General features: G+C 36.0%; 1 protein-coding gene across 1 annotated transcript in view; it reads left to right on the forward strand.

The window, feature by feature from the left end:
• The window catches only part of SGTB (small glutamine-rich tetratricopeptide repeat (TPR)-containing, beta), a 19,615-nt gene extending 2,904 nt beyond the window's left edge, over positions 1 to 16,711 (forward strand). Inside the window, exons 2-10 of the mRNA XM_010138975.1 lie at positions 2,361 to 2,464; positions 3,228 to 3,297; positions 6,693 to 6,792; positions 9,120 to 9,224; positions 12,066 to 12,204; positions 12,291 to 12,353; positions 14,417 to 14,454; positions 14,696 to 14,779; positions 16,212 to 16,711. Coding sequence (XP_010137277.1) covers positions 2,361 to 2,464; positions 3,228 to 3,297; positions 6,693 to 6,792; positions 9,120 to 9,224; positions 12,066 to 12,204; positions 12,291 to 12,353; positions 14,417 to 14,454; positions 14,696 to 14,779; positions 16,212 to 16,323 — 815 coding nt within the window. The 3' untranslated portion in view covers positions 16,324 to 16,711. The remainder of the gene's footprint in view (positions 1 to 2,360; positions 2,465 to 3,227; positions 3,298 to 6,692; positions 6,793 to 9,119; positions 9,225 to 12,065; positions 12,205 to 12,290; positions 12,354 to 14,416; positions 14,455 to 14,695; positions 14,780 to 16,211) is intronic.
• Positions 16,712 to 17,412: the final 701 nt, after the last annotated feature.

The following is a 17,412-nucleotide window of genomic DNA, read 5'->3' on the forward strand; positions in this document are numbered from 1 at the left end:
AGCAGGAAGGTAGGTATCCGTACTCGTTTGCAAGGTGGTCAATACAAGCTTCAGCAACTGCTTAGGCCTCTGAAAGTTTGTGTGATGGTAGAGATAATAGGAAGAACTAGACATAGGAAAAATCTTAGTTTAATAGCTCACTTGGTGCAGCAAGTCATTCCCAACTTACTGGTGATACCAGGCTTGCAACAGTTGATGTTGCTTCACTACGATAATGGGATAGTGAAATGCTGGCAGTCTTGTCTCTTGAGATACTTTTCTGACAAAAACAAGTCTTCACTCCTTTGACTCTGCTGGGCTCAGTTTTTTATGTCACATTAAAACAAGGTTATTGATCTTGTCAGAATTTAGTACACCTTCTGATTTCGAAAAGTTTGTTTAGGATATATATATACAGGTGTCTGGTGTTGGCTGCGTGTTAAGCAGTGGTTGTTCTAACCTGTGGATTTGTCCCATAAGAGCTCCTAATTTTGTTATATCTGTGATACATTAAAGGAATATAAATTCTGTTTTTCAGTTAAAGGAGAAATGTGGGAGATCACTGTAACAACTGATTATTTCATGGAAAGGCTTACAAGTAATAATACTATAGTCAGGATTATTTTGTTTAAGCATAATTTGCACTGCTGCACTTTGCAGAAGTCTCTTATATGATACAGAGTTGGTGTCAGTGCTTTGAGAAAGATAAAGGATGGGTTAGTATTTTAAATTTATGCAAAACTACAAATGAGGTGAGGCATTCAGGAAATGGAGTGCCTTTAGGTGAAAGTTTGAGGGGAAAATTAGTATACTGTGGAAGGTGATTTCTTATTAAGTCATATAAGGAAAAACAAGATACGTAATTCCACCGATTTTATGATAGGTCTGTAAATAAGTACTATTAATATATAATTCAGAATTCAGCATAATCAGTGCTTATTTTACAAGAATTAAGTTTTTCTACATAGCAAGAGAGTTATCCCAATGAATTTAACCTAAATCCTTCAGCACTCTTACTGGGTAATTTAGAAACTGGCAAATTGATGCATTTGTAGCATTTATAGGTTATAGGAGTAAGTTGTATGCATATATAGCAAAATATTAAACTGTTACATGTTATCAACATTTACTTTGTATCATACTTGATTTTTTTTTAATAATTTCTACTGCATGTTATCAGAGTTTTAACAACAATTACATCTTCCAAGTTTTATTACTTATTGTACAAGACTACTTTCTCTGCCTTTCTCCCAGCTGTGATGCAGAAAATAGGTTCCTCAAACTGGCCTTACCATTGTTAACTTTTAGTAGTTTTACTTTTCTAATTTTGGGTCAGTATTCCTGTTCATATAATGCAAATAAGAATTAAAATTATATTTATTGCATTAACATTGGACTGAAATTCAATTTAAATTCCAAGATTCAGTTTTTACTGATACTTAACTTGAATTTAGCTACTTCTGGTAATCCATAGTTGGGGCTTAAAAAGTAGTTTTTCTATTCAAACTAGGCTTTACAAAGATTATTCTTTTTTCCCATCAGTTCTCAGTCTGAAAAATTTAGATGATGTACCTTAAGAAAAACATCCTACTAGATTCTTGAGATGATAAGGAAAATTATCTACTTTCAGATACTGTAGCTAACAGACTACATATATATACTGAATTGTATATAGTATATGCCTTCTATACTGATCTTCCTTTGGTCAAATATGTGAGCACGTTTGAATCTTCAGTTAGATATTTGGCTCTGTTTCTTTTAGAATTGTTTGTTGTAAGTATATTTGCATTATTGCAGGTTTGGAAGGGCCATTTAATCCTTACACAACAGAACATGCGAAAGGATACTGCAGATATAATTTTTAATAGGTAAAGGCTTGTGATTAATGAAGACTATTGTTAATAAACAGTGCCTTCAAATTAATATATTTCGTTCCAAAAAAAAAGAAGTTAATAATAATTATATTGCGTTTATTTTTTACAGTAAAGATTAGCCATTTTCTTCCAAGTATTATGCCACTCAACTATAAGGCAGTTGTGGTGTTTTGAGGTGGGGTGTGTGACACATGCATAGTTGTATCATGAAGTGTGGTGTTTTTGTTAAATCCTCATATTTTTATGTTTTATTAAGAAGATATTAAATCATTGAAAGAATTGAAAGAAAAGTTTTAAATAATGTCTGAACTAGCTATGCTTATAGCTTATACTATTTTTCAGTAAGTCAATTCTATGGGGATTAGGTAGCCTCTCATTATATTACATTCCGAAGAACTGCTTTGACTAGCCAAATAAGGAAGTGAATCACACCTTTATAAATAAATCAGTGAAATTACTCTTCTATTGAGAAACTGGTGACTTTTTTTTTTTTTTTTTTTTTGTAAGTTGCAATTCAGTGTCTGGAGACTGTGTTTAAGATTAACCTGGATGATACTCATCTTGCACCTCCACAGCATTTGATAGAAATGTTCACAAACTCTTTTCACAAGGTAAGAATTTCATTTAGATTCTACAGTTACTCTACCAGTTTGTGCTAAGACTTCATATTGTGTACACAACCTTAAAGTTCTGTATAGGACAAAACGATGTGGAAGCTCAAGGAAAACATGATAAAAGGTGAAATTTCCATAAAACCTAGCAGAATGAAAATCTTTTGGGGCAGTGGAAGGAATTAATTTCAGCTAGACAAGGACAATTCCATATAGAAAATTACTGGGCAGTGGATGCCTCATTCTCACTTGAAGGATTTTATCCTTCAGTTAAGGATTTTGCAGATCCCAGAGATAAACATCTGCAAAGTGCTTGAAGTCATTCATAGTTTGCTGATGCTTCTCACTCCCTCTGGAAATAATTTAGTTGTTCAGTTTTAAAAACACCTCCAAGAACAGTAACCTTAAAAGGAGAACTTAAAAAATGTGTACTGGTAATAAGATCCCCAGCACAGGAAACACCAGGATGGCAAGTAGGAGAGTCAGAAGTAAGAAAACCAAGAATGTATGGACAGACATACCAGCTCTCTTCTCCTTGACTTTCTTAAAATGTGTGGTGAGGCACAAGGTTTCTTAGTACTAGAAAATAAGATAACTTTCTCTTCTAAGGATGCTGTAGTGATGTTTAGTTCTTTCATACTTCCTGTGCACTACAGAAAATCTGGTTGCTTGTTGACACAATACCCAGGATGAAAGAAGTTTTTTATAAAATCAAAAAAAGCTTATAATTTAATGAAAAAAATGTTGGTTTGTTTACATACAGAATGACATGCTGCCTCTCTCAGATTCTTTGCCAGAGGACATTGAAAAGGCTGACCAACTGAAGGATGAAGGTTTGTAATAAACATAGGAATAAACATCTTTTATTGAGATTTTTGGGTTATCATGGATAGTGCCAGTATAGCAGCTGGGCAACACGCATGCCACGCAGAAACTTAAGCTTATAGTCTCTGGTGATTTTTATGTTGTAGGAGGCTAAGTGGTTTGCTCCATCTGCAGTTTAAAAAAATATAGTCTATTCTTTCCCTTGCTTAGGAAGTTGCTAAGGGATAGCACGTGAGTCCTGGGCATCATTCCTAAGCAGTAGAAGCTTTGAAGAATGACCCGTTATGGTTCAGTTTATTACAGATTTATCTGTCCATGGAATTGCTACACAAGTTTCTACTTGGTATTGAAAAGGTTATGTGGTATCAAGGACTATGTGCTAGCTGAATATTAAAACATTGGTAAAAACCTGACCCACCTGAAGCCAATGGAAAAATTCTTGTAAACTTACTAGAGTTAGTATTTCACATATGTGAAATAATTTGTGTGCTCTATAAGAATTGCAGAAAAGCCAGTTGTTTATTTTCCATTGGTAGATGTTATTGTTATGTGAGGAAAAGCAGCTGACGATAGTCGTCTCCACTAATGCTACCCAAGAAGGATTCCATTTTTTTATTGCCCAAAAAAAGAAGGGGCAAAAAAAAAAAAAGAGGCATGTAGCACTGATAACTGATATGAATTGTTATCAGGTGGCTTGATGCTTTATAAATCACATTTTTTATGACCTGTTGAATTTTTTTACTTTTGTAGAAAAAGTAAGTAAGTTTGTAATTGCAAGGCAGATGTAATCCTCTCAAAATTTCAGGATAATGATGTGGGAAAAGTTCTACAGTTTTTGAGAATGAGGTCCATGTCTGTCTTATCTGGCTCTGAATGTAAGCTTTCCTAATTGCTGAAATTGCTCATTAGCTCTTTAATTCTAAGGATAAGAGATCAAACACAGTTAGGCCACAAGTGAAAATTAGTTTTTGAGTTGTAACGTATCTCTAGGCATGCTGGCTTTTCATTTTGCTGTATGTTACTGCCAGCTCATGGTAAGTAAAGAATACCTGTAGCACTCAGTACAGTTACTGGACTGTAGTTCAGACTGGACTGGACTGATATTCAGCACTTTGCAGGTGTGGGTGTTATAGCAATGCCTGTGACTTCTGTCTTGTCATGTGTCAGCCTGCAGGAGTTTGAATTAGACTGAGGAAATGTAATTAATGTGTTGGGGAAGTCCATTTGACCCGTATCTTCTATTATACTGTAATTCTTAACTCTGTAATTTCCTTATTTCTAGCTGTATGTCCTTACCAGTGGAATAACTTCTCTCACCTTTGCGGCCACCACCTTTGCCCTTTCTCTGCTCTTAAACCAGTCCTGTAGAAACTGGCTAATGAATGGCAAAACAATATCAGATAGCTGAGTTTCTTTCTTAGTTATTATAAAATCAAGAAATAATACACCCTCCAAACCTGTAAATGCTTGAATTTACTTGCCTAGTCTTGTATATGACTTGTCCTGTTGGCTTAATGTGAACTATGTAAGAGCACAAATTATGTGCAGGTTTGTATAGTGTAACGGTGGCTTCATCCTAAAATGATCTTCATATTACCACAGCATAAATGATAACAAGAGTTAGTATTTTTGTTACAGAGGACACACATTCAAAAGTATAACCATTCATGGTGGTGGGAGTTGTCTTAAGAATTTGTGTCTGGCGTTAAAATAAGATATTACCATTGCTTTTCCTTTTGTCCTGAATTGCTTAATCTCAGCAGAAATAGTAGGTCTAGCTATTTTTCTGTTTAACTTTAGCCAGTTTTGAGCTGGAGAGAGAGAGCAAGAAAGGAACCCACTGACATTAGCTCCAACTTAGCTCTGTACCTCAGGTCATCTTTAGTTCAGAGCAGTATCAGAAATTTCAACTTTGATAGGCATTGATGGCAGTTTTGTTTTAGAGAAAGCTGCAATCTCATTTAGTACAACTAACGTGCAAGTCTTTTATCTGACAGCAGAATTTGGTGTACAGACCTTTTCCTTAGATCAAAGAAAAGATGTGTAGATGGTGGCCCTGTAGAAACAAGGCAAATAATGGTTACGTTCTGTATACATTTTGAATGTATGCATGCAATTACAGTTTTGGTTTGCTTTCTCACTGGCAGGGATTGCTGACTATAATTGCTGTCTAGTAGGGAAGGTAGATGAATTACAGTCTAGTGGGGAAGAGGTGTTTTTTGTACTACCTTGATGATACTGAGTTACTTAGATCTGGTTTTGTGCATTAAGGTCTCTATGTTCACAAATAAATACAAGTATAGGTGCTTTCAGTTAGTACAGATACCTGGGACTGCTTGCTCCACAGTCTTTGGCTTTCTATCAGACACAAAATGTTGCACTTTTACAGCCTTTGCTTATGCAGTTATCACCATCTGTAGTAACTTGTTGAGATACCTTCTCTTGCTTATTTTGGGAGAAGGTTGAAATATTTTTGCCAAAATAGAAGGAAGTCACTGGAAGTCTGTAATTTTTGTGACAACTTCTTGACTTTCTGGAAAACCAAGGCTTCTGTAGGATCTAGCAGGCCAAAGCTGCAGAACCAGGGACAACCTTAAGCTTGGGCACTCTGAACTAGGACTTCTTCTGTACTACTTTTTTGTCAGGAAAGAAACTGCTAGGCCTCCCCTGTGTCGGGGATGAAAGAATGTGTAAGACATCTTTTGTTTTGAAAGACCTTACTCCAGACTTTTCTTTCCATAGAAAAGTTACACTTCTGTGGGTTTTTCCACTGGACTTAAAAAATACGAAATTTTGTTATATAGTAGAACTTCTGAGTTTCATTAGTGAGAAATGTTACCTCTGAATCATTTTAGATTGCCTGTGCTATACATGCTTTTCATTATCTTAATGAATGAATTATGTGACATCTCAAAAGTGGGGCTTATGTGATCAGTGTTGCTTTTGCTTGATTTTCCATGTTTTACGGATAGTTACAAGGAGGTTGCTGGGACGCGTGAGAAAATGAGACCAAAAAGGAATTAACATATAGCCTATTGGATTATGAGGCTTGCAAAGATAGTTAAGACTGATGAATCTACATTAGAACAGAACTGCAATTATAATTATGCTTCTTAACGAAGTGATCTTTGCTTAACAGCAGAAACCAGCTGGAAAGCGTGAAATAGCAAGATGAGAAGAGGAAGATTTATGTGATGGACTATAATGTGCATAATAAACTTCACAGACATAGTAGATATTTTTATTTGCATTATTCTGTGGCAATTCTATTTAAAATAGTGTATCTCAAAGAAGTACAGTCACTCCTACCTTATGTAGATGCTATAATGTTGGCTGCTCTATGTCTTTCATACATAGCACTGTATCTTCTAACTACTTAAGAGCTTTTTATAATTTATTTCAGGTAACAATCATATGAAAGAAGAAAATTACGGTGCTGCGGTGGATTGTTATACTAGGGCTTTAGAACTGGACCCGAACAATGCAGTTTATTACTGCAACAGGTAAAAGCAAAATAACCCACACTTCTCATTCCCAAACTTCTTTAACATTATTTTAAAGATAAACTTTGAAGTAGGTCAAAACATCATGAGACTAGGAAACCCCAATATTTAGAAACTTACCATGTTAAATTTGTGAAAGATATAAAGTGAAAGTGAGGTCATTCAGTGCATCTGTATCAGTTAAAGGGGTAACATAGGCTTTAAAATTACCTGTAACACTTGACATCAGGGTTTTGTGGGTTAGGTTGTGTATATTAAATTGTAAATAGGCGGTGATTCTCAGTCTGTTGAGAGTAGTAAGAGCCTTTTTATCTGGTGTTCTAGTGACTCAGCTACCACGTCTATCTCCCTTAGTATTGGCTTTCCCCAGAAGAAATATCATACATGCAGAATACCATATTGGAGATTTCAAGCATTTTATAAATGCTCAGGTTGTTTTATGCATGACCTGTTAAAAACAGCAAAGCTGCTGTTGTAGTTTCATTGTATAATCTGTTCTTCACTGTAGTGAAGAGAGTTATGTGGGAGAAGATGAAATCTCAAGAGCATGTAAAAGTATGCTTTTTTAGTATGTACTGCCTAGAGGACGAGCCTAAGAGCAAAGGCTGTATAGTCTAGGAACCCTACTGGAACTAGGCTGCCTCTAGACCCGCTCTTCAGTGCATCCATTACCAGAAGGATGTATTAATTTAAGTAGTGTCAATCTGGCCTTGTGGCACTGCGCCCAGTGGATTTTTCTATTTTGGAGCTGTGCATCGGTTACGCCAGAGTTTAGTTTGTGATAAATACAAGTGAAAGATTCAATGTTAGTGGCAAGCATAAAGAGAAAGGAAATGTGCAGTTTACTAATGCAGTAGTAAGATGGCAGATCAAAGTCTAAATCTTCTATTCTCCTTGAGAAAACTGACTACATAAGTGATTTTAGGTATAAAATGGAAATGTAAGACCAGATTCAAAAGCCTCCCAAAATCACTGGAAGTTTTCTCCGTAGAATGTGCTTAAGCACCAAATCTGTAATTGACAAGAATAGAAGTACTGCTCTGTGTGTTACATCATCATATACCACATTTGTAAGGACCCAAATGAATCTTGATGTCTGTAATCACACTATTTTACTAAGTTATTTAAAAGAAGACCGCAGTTTCTTGGAGTTTTGTGGATGCAGTATTTGAATAAATACAGGCTTTATTCTTACCTTTCTTAAGCTAGTTTGGGAGCAGTGGAGCCGTGTTGCCTATAACAGTATTGCTTTTTACCCACAGCAGTGAGAAGAAGAGAGAGCTGAAATGCCTTTGAAGTTTTAACTGGTTACATGAATTTTTGTAAACATGGAAAAAACATTTTCTGTTCAAACACATGAGAAACTAAGCACTGTCCCCAGCTTTTATCCATACATCTTCACTGGCATCTGTGGAATTGGCAACTGTTAAGCAGCCTAAATACTTAAAATATATAAGTAGTCCTATTCAGAAGAGATTCTAAAGTCAGAAAAACCATGTAATTTGGAGGTTATAAGAGGAGGAAGGATCAACTATAATGATGATTGTAGCATCTAACATTCCTAATTAAAAAGAAGAATGCATTATGCAATGCAAATATTATCATTTCTGCTATAGCTTTTTAATCAAGGAAGAACAAACTAGAGTGTGTTGACACCTTTCAGACCAGGGAAGTTTTGATTATTACTCTGTTCCAATGTCCTTTTTAATTTGGGCAAGTCTTAATTTTATTTTATAGATGTCCACAACATTTAGTATTTCTCTGGTAGAGATGCAATTGTAATTTAGTTATTCCGAAATTATTGAGAAATGTTATCCCTTTTACTTGCAAGCATGAGTTGCCTGCAAAAAATTTAGCAGGGAGCTATCACAGTATTCCTTTGAATGGCAGTAAAATTACTTCTTTACGGAAAACACCAATTGTATAAAATACTTCTGCTTAAACAATGAATTTATGTGAACTTCTACTTGAGATTCACCTTTTTGTGGTAATTTTTATAATGTACTTTGTGCACAGTCACATGCTGAATCTAAAACAGTTCCTTAGAATTGCTTATCCTTTGTGTCCTCTAAGGTGAATGCGTGTTCTCCAAAGCCCTAGTCTAGCAATGCACTTAAGCACATGCTTAATTCATAACATTTGCTTGTCCTACTTAATTGAGGAAAGCTGAGGCATTGCCCAAATAGTGAATGAAAAGTCAGTAAGATTAAACAAGTCTGAAGTTAGTCATGGACATGTGAGTATCTAAGCTTGGTTTATTATATTGTGGTTTGTTCGTTTTTTTTTTTTGACAAAGCTCTCTCTATTCTCTCCTGTCTTCCTTTTAGGGCTGCTGCGCAAAGCAAGCTCAACAACTACAGAGAAGCAATTAAGGACTGTGAGCGTGCCATAGCAATAGATCCAAAGTACAGCAAAGCATATGGGAGAATGGGGTACGCTAATACAAATATGAGTAAACATTGAAGTGTCAATCCCTGTAGGTTTTCTGAAACAGTGGAGCTAGGTTGTTTTACCTAGCTGACACCCTTGTTCTGAAAGTGTAGCAGTTTTCTGAAGATGGCCCTATCAGCCTGTCAAGTTTTATGAAGGTGGTTGATCTCAGCATTTTTGTATCAGATTTCATCAGTTTGCAAATTTTTTTCTGTCAGTTGATTCAGTTTTGCAAATTTAGTTTAGAAAGTCACGGTATGTTTTTCTTCTACCTAGTTGTGAGTAATCAAAATTCTGCAGTTGGAAGAGTGAATCTGTTAATGATGCTGTTAGAGAACAGAAACCTAAAAGTACTGAGGCTTCACGCTAGCAGGAACAGAGGCTTAATTTTTCTGTTCTATAGCTCTTTGGAAGCAGGTATTTTAACAAGACTAAGCCATGTCCTTTTTGTAGTTTTTCTTACTCATGTCTGAGATATTAACAGTAGAGCCTCCTTAGGCAGTAGGTCTGATTAAGTGCTACCTGAAAAAAAAGAAATGTCAGGAATGTTCTCAGTGGGATACCTACTGGAGTTAAGGGCCATCCTTCCAAGATGTGTAAGGTAGCTTCACATTTTGAATAATCAAGCATATTGTGCATGTGTGCTGAATGCTGCATAAGGCTTTTGAGGTTTCATCTATACTAGTAAATTAAAAAATGCCTGGGATTGTTTGTTGGGTCGGCTGGCACAATATGGCTCATGTCCATATTTATTAAAATCTAGTTTGCAGTGTAGAGTGGTCACATCCAAACTCCCTATTGCTAAATTGTGTTGGTCTGTGTTAAATTCCAAACCATGCCCCCAGATTGTCTGGGATAATGCTTGTTGGCCTGGAACAAAACCATGCCAGGGGGCATTTATTTAAGATCAAAGATGATGGAATTCTATTACTTGAAAATGTTCCATGATACAGTTTATTTTACTAATACAAATGTAGCCTGGCTGGCTTTTGAGATGATTGATTCTCTTTGAAATTATGGGGACTGTTGAACTGGCTTTGTCCTATTTGACTCTTTTCAGATTGTTTCTTCATATAGCACAACCCCAGATGCCCTGATTTCAGTGAGATGTTGGAGGCAGGCTACACACTGATTTAATTGAAAGTTGTACTTTAGAGTTTTGCATGTAAGACTATTTTGCCTTTTGATACACAATGTAAGAGGGATCATTCTTGGGTAATCAAGCTTCTCTTTTTTTTTTTTCTCTTTGAATGTGTGCTTGTTATGATAGAGGATATATTTTGAGATCCAAGCCATTGCTTAACTCAGCAGATGGATATAATAATACATATGGCATAGGCTATATGAGGACACACTGCTTGTTTAGTAATAACCAAAAAAATCAAGTGCAGAAACCACCTTCTTAACAAGAAGTCCTTATGAGAAAGCTGTGTTTTCTAACTGCATTATGCTGGCATAACAGTTTTTCTCAGGATTTGACAGAAACTTTTTATTGTCACAGAAAGATAGAGAAGTGCCACAGAAATATGCAGAGATAGGAGCCATGTAGACAGTAAGTGACACTCACAACATGACCCTGAGAGAGCACTTGTCTGGGTAGGAATTGTGAGCAAAGAAAATGTCACCCACTGTTCTTTTCTTTTACTGGGTTCCAAGAAGTAGAATTTTACATACATTCTCTGTAAAAAAACGATTGCATCACAGAAATACCATATTGCATTTCTTGTCTCATCAGTAACTATTTTGACAAGAGCAAAAATGTTAATATTGAGTGGGTTCCTCCAGGAGCATTACTGGAAACTCCTGGAATTTCATACTGTTATTAAGTTCACCATCACAGAAAGTGATGACTGCGGCTGATGTATCTAACACACTGAGCTCTCTCGTCTGAGGTAAAAGACCAGACTACGGTCTGATAGAGGGCATTAGCACAGGCTTATCAAAACAGTCTGTGTAAACCAGCACATTGCACAAAGAGGGACTGGAGAAAAAAATATCCAAATGTGGTTACATAGTTCTTTCACAAAATGTGGAAAAGACTGTTTAGTTCTGTGGTCAGTATAAATTGAAAATACAGCAGAAGATTTGAAGTAGAAGAATTGAAACTGCAACCAGATGGACTTCTGGAATAGCTCAAAGAAGGATGATGTTTTAAATGTATTAGCTAATCGAATTTGAGAACAAATACTGTTTCAAACACAGTAGATCTGTCCTGTGCTTTCCTGAGCTGCTGTAGAACAATCTTTTTCAAAATATTAAGCAGACTTCCCTGATACATCATTTTCTTCCAGCACCTTACAGATATTACTACTATCTTGTATAACCCATTTGCCAAGCTGTTGAAGTAGGAGATCCAAAAGGAGAACCTTGCACTGATGCCAAGTTGAAAATCCACTATGCTGAAACTTGTGGTTCCAGTATTTGGCTTCTTGAAGCTGCAGAATTCATGTTAAGACTGTCTTTGCCCTGCTTACCCATGCCCCCTTCTGAAAAATCTCATGGATCAAAAAAGACTGGAGAAAACACTCAGAGGAACTCCAAAGCTTATGCAAAAAGTCATGGATGTTGGATCAAGCTTGTGCTCTGAAATACAGACTAAATCATTTGATGATGCCAAGGATTTTTTAATGAAACTTGCGCATATATGGAACAGACAGTGAAAGATGAGTTCTTGATCTCTTCTGCAAAAACAAATGCTTAATATAAGCAGTAGTAGCACATGAGCAAGACATGCTCAAGCTAAAAATCAGTTGTGAAATACTGTTTTACTTAGAATAGAAAATGTATCATTATCTTTTGATGGTCATTCATATTCTACCCAGGATTTCTTTATTTCACATTAGGTTGGCTCTGACCTCAGTGAATAAATATGAAGAAGCTGTTACCAGTTACCAAAAAGCACTGGATCTTGATCCAGAGAATGACTCTTACAAGTCAAATTTGAAAATAGCAGAACAGAAACTAAGAGACATGTCCAGTCCTGTGAGTTACTTTGTATCTATTTATTTACAATAGTTTTAACTGCAATTTTGTACATAAACTTACCTTCAATTGCTATTTGTTTGTAGACTGGAACTGGACTGAGTTTTGACATGGCAAGCTTGATAAACAATCCTGCCTTCATTAGTATGGTGAGTGTATTTCAAGCTTTACATTATACTGGTTTTAAAAATGAACTTTTGAGAACAACTCTTGTTTAATAACACAAGCAATTTTAATGCTTATTATTATAATGGCAGTGGTTTCATTATACTTGAATACTTTTCTAAGTCATTTTACATGCAAAACAGGATGTGACCTATAAATCTCCTATTATGCATGCCTTGTTTCCCCTTGATTCTGTCATATGAACAGCTACACATAGATTAGCAGTGCTGTTTTTGTAGATGGCACGATAGTAAACCACTTGTCGACAGCATGGTGAAAATTTCTTTTCTATTCTCCACATAGCAGTTAATGATTACAAACTCTGCTTGGAGACGAGCTACCCAAGAGACCTTTCTGTTCCTACTCTTTCAAATTGTCCCTGACATTCTTAAGTGGGCAAAACTTCATGAGATGTGAGAACATTGAATAAAAATAACATACAGCGCATTCCTTTACTTCCAGTATAAGGGCAAATTGTAGGTTTGTTCCTCAGGTTTTTTCCATGCCTTTCTCAGCTAAATGGTATTCATTAAGTTTGAAGAATGGAATTTGGAGAACAAAATGCAAAAACTACTTAGCTCCTTTGAGAACTCAGTTAAAACTTTACTGCCTCTCTGGTAGCTTCTGTAGGACAGGACATTTCAACCAGTGCTTCCAAGTGAAAACGCACTGTTTGCAAGAGAGCTCAGTATGTCTGGCCTGAGACTATGGTACAAATCATAGAGAACGGTAGGCAAGGAAGAACTGAGCGAGTTCTCTGATGAGCTTAGTAATTAAAGAGCACTGGAGCTCTGTGTACCACTTCATTGGTCACAGGACTTCCACAGACAGTCTGCATCTGTTTAGAGTCAAAGATGTACTCTGCAGTATGGAGCTAACTATGGGGAAAGGATTTTTTGCATCATTTCCAGAAGATGCCTGGTCAAGTGGGTAGAACACAGGGCATTCAGCCAGGGACAAATTAATTATTTTCCTGTAGTGTAGGTTTTTTTGTTTTTAAGGAAAAAAATTGACGCACTGTCTGACCTTGGTGAAGTTACTTCTAGCCTCCATTTTGGGCCTTTAACCTAGATCAGACTTGTTACTGATGGAATATAGAAAAAAAAATCCTGTATTACCCATAGAATTGACATGAATTTGGCATTTTATATCCAACTGTAGACTAGAGAAACAGTTTATTTACTTTTGAGATATAAAGATATTGATCGATAAAATGACTATTCTATGTATCTATGTTTTGTAGTACCTTTAATAAGCGAGTGAATAGGCAGATACTGCATTGTGCCTATTGGAATTCATACAGACACTGATTTACACAGGAGTTATGTAAACAACTTCAAAACATTGCCCATTTTTTTTTATAGTATCTGTCCATATACACCCTTGCACTATGGTAAAGACAACATAATTTTTGAGGTATCTTGCGAATGATAAATTTAAATAATGTCATGGTTACTACAAAGTAAGAAGATAGGCAGTTACCACAGATGATGCATGTTACCACAAAACCATGATACAAAGTCAGTCCACACTCTGCTTTACTCTGCAATACTTTGCGGCCATAATCTAAACAGTTTACATCCAGTAGTAACAGTATTTGCAAAACTGATTTATCCAGGCTGGGAATCAACAAAAGACACACCTTTTTCCAAAAAGCCCAATAGAAAACCATTGTCCTTGGAAGTCTTCAGTTAATTTTGGGGGTTTTTTGTTTGTTGGGGTTCTTTTGGGGGTTTTTGTTTCGTTTTTAGGGGTTTTTTTGTTCTAGGTTTTGTCCTGTATTTTTCATGTCTAAATCTGTAACCACTGTGTTTTTATCTAACATGTAACAAGTGGTTTCAGCTTCATATCCTTTAATTATTCTTTTTACTGGGGACCATAAATCTCTGTGCACATAAGCTTCATTTAATTTTGTAATAAAACACAAAAGACAATCATGGGAATTTTTTTGTTTTGTTTTTTTTTTTCCCGTATTTTTTCCCTCATATTTTCCTCATATCTAAGTAACAAATGTGTTATAATTTCAGCTATGTAATTTCTATTCTAGGCAGCAAGCTTAATGCAGAATCCTCAAGTTCAACAACTGTAAGTACTAAAATGGAACACCATTAAAACAAATGTCTTTAGGGGTTTGAATTAATAAGAGAAAATGTGGATGGTACTGTATTCCTAAAAATGTGATTTTATTTTGCTTACTGTAAATAAAATACTGCAGTTTCTTCCTCTTGCAGCCTATCTTCTCCTAGCAAATCAAAGAACTATGGTTTATTGCTTACTGTAAAGGTCCCTGCATAAGCCAATGCCAACAGTGTGCTAACTGTTCCAGGATGTCAGGGATGATGTCAAACGCCATTGGTGGCCCTGCTGCGGGTGTTGGTGGCCTGTCGGATTTGTCCAGCCTGATCCATGCGTAAGTAGGAATTGCAGAGTTTTTAATGGTTACATTTTTGGAAGGAGCATTGTGCAACATCTGTTTAAAGGGGGCAGTGTCAAGGCAATTATTCTGCGGCCTGTCCCCATTGTATGCCTGATCATTATTAAAACTGATAGAGCTTAAGACTTATTTTTCACGATCTTGTTTGTTTGCTTTGCACATTTCCATCAACTGTAATGACTGAACTGTGTACTGAGTTTCACATTCTGGTCCTCATATACTGTTTACTTTCTAAATGCCACTTAACTAAAAATCTTCCTTTAAATCTTGAAGTACTCCTACATGTGCTTTGAAAACGTGGTGGCCTGATATCCCAGACACTAGCTAGAAAAACTACAGATACACTTAGCAAAGGCTGCAACAAGTTCTGCTCTGACATCACTTCATTTAGACTAGGAAGGCTTCAGGGAACTCAGTATAATGAGGAGTAACTTTTACAAAAATCAGGACCCAAGTCTTTCACAGTACGATAATGATAATCCATCTGGAAGAGTCTCCTCAAAACCTTGCCATTTGTTTATAGGGCAAGACCTCTTAAAAGGCATAAAATTTTACTGTACTTCAGCATTCTAGCCTGTTTCAAACTATTCTTAAGTTTTGCCTCTTCAGGAAAAATAAATTTATAAGTCACATCACAGACAGGAATGTGCCCCTATAAAAATCAAGGGTTGTTTTCACAAAAAACAGGTACTACAATCTATGAAAATGGCTTTCCTTCAACCTGCACTGTGGTTTAAATGAGTCTTGATAATTTGCTGCTTGGGCAAAATGCGTAAGTTACAGAGAAGCCATGCCAAGTTATTCATGACATAATATGCTTTACTTGCTTTTTCTAGTAAACCAGTGTTGTGCCTATCTTTAACATGGAATTAATCTCACCTATTAATTTAACCTGTAGCTACAACTGTTATGGAGATGTCATTATTAATTCAGTCATACAAGACAGACATAAATGTGTAATTGTGTGGTTGCTTCTCCTACTAATGACGTCTTGCTCACAAGTACAGGTTGTCAGTTATGCACTGTATTTCTGGAAAAACTAATGTAAGGTCGCACTTCAGCTATAAGAGTGGTTATCTTAAATAGAATGGATCCTCTCAAAAAAAAAAGGAGCAAATTACTGGAGCAGATTGGTTGCTAAATTTTAGTGTTATTAAGTAAGGTAATACTTTTTCCTCTATGTTATCAGGTAGAATAGTCCTAAACAATGAAAATGAAGATATGATGATAATCCTCTTTGGAGAGATAATACTACAAATACCTTCATTAAGACTACACAGAAAATTATCTTTATTCTTAACTTCCATAAAATGCATCTTTCAGTTCTATTGGGATATCCTGTTTTCTTACAAATCTTGCTTGACAGGGTTTTTTTACATCTTGATTTATTTTAAACTATTCAACACAGGGGGCAGCAGTTTGCACAACAGATACAGCAGCAGAATCCAGAACTCATAGAGCAACTGAGAAATCATGTTCGGAGCAGATCTTTCAGTGGCAGCACTGAAGAGCATTCCTGACTTAAAGGAGGCATGTGCATTGGAATGGCATATAACCCCAAAATGCATACCATAGTTAGTAGCAAAAGCACCATTGTAACTCTTCTGCTTGAATAGAAGACAGAAAATTCTTTGTGTGTGTTTGCAAACAACAATAAATCTGTTAAACAGATCTACTGCACATAACTTGGAACATACCGTTTATGTATAGTTACTCCTCTGAAAAGTAATACACTAAATGGGTGGTTTATTAAAATCCCTAAGTACAAGTCATTTTCAGTATGTGCATTAGACTGATCTCCAGGGCTACTGAATGGGGAGGAGCTTTACAGTAGGCCGACGATACGTAACAGCTTAATTCTAAAATCCTAGTGTAAAAGGCACATGATTCTTACAATGGAAATCATTATGGAAGTACTCCCTGTCAAATTATGAAACAATAGACCGATCCGATGTGAGCTTTTATAATGAGCATGAATCAGTGTTGAGAGTAGAGAGTGTACGTAAAACCAATGCTTGGCAAGTCTCTTGCTCTAAGCCTGTGGAGAGGCCATCATTAATAACACGAAATATTTTTCAGTTTCACTGGGCAGGAAGGATGGAGGTGATTGTGTATGAAGGAGAACCACAAACTGTAGAGAAAAAGAGGACAGTAATCCTGAGCAGGATAATACACAGAAACCAAAATGAAACTTGCCTTGGGAAAGGATGGAGTCTTCAGGAGTTTTAGGCTTTTCTACTGCCATGTACAACCTCAAATCATGACAGGAGCCCTGGAGGTCAGCATTATGGCAGTTTTCTGAGGCATGGCCAACTGTATTACATTCTGTATGTATGCAGTATTTAACATAAGCTTAAAATTCTTAACTGTAATAAGCTAAAACTGATCCTGTGCCTGTAAAAATAACTAGTACAGAAAATTTATCAAAAAATAATTCCTTAGAGGAATTCTCTTTCTATTCTTGTGTGTTACATACATCACGGGCTTGAACAGTTAAAGATTTTGTTTGTTTGTTTGTTTTGTTTTATTATACACATACATCTTAAATGGTGGTTATACGGTCAAGTTAAAGATTTTTCCACTCTACAGTATTTCTGTTCCTACCGTGG

This window comes from Buceros rhinoceros, unplaced genomic scaffold (assembly GCF_000710305.1).
Source record: "Buceros rhinoceros silvestris isolate BGI_N320 unplaced genomic scaffold, ASM71030v1 scaffold19356, whole genome shotgun sequence".
NCBI classification, from domain to species: Eukaryota; Metazoa; Chordata; class Aves; order Bucerotiformes; family Bucerotidae; genus Buceros; species Buceros rhinoceros.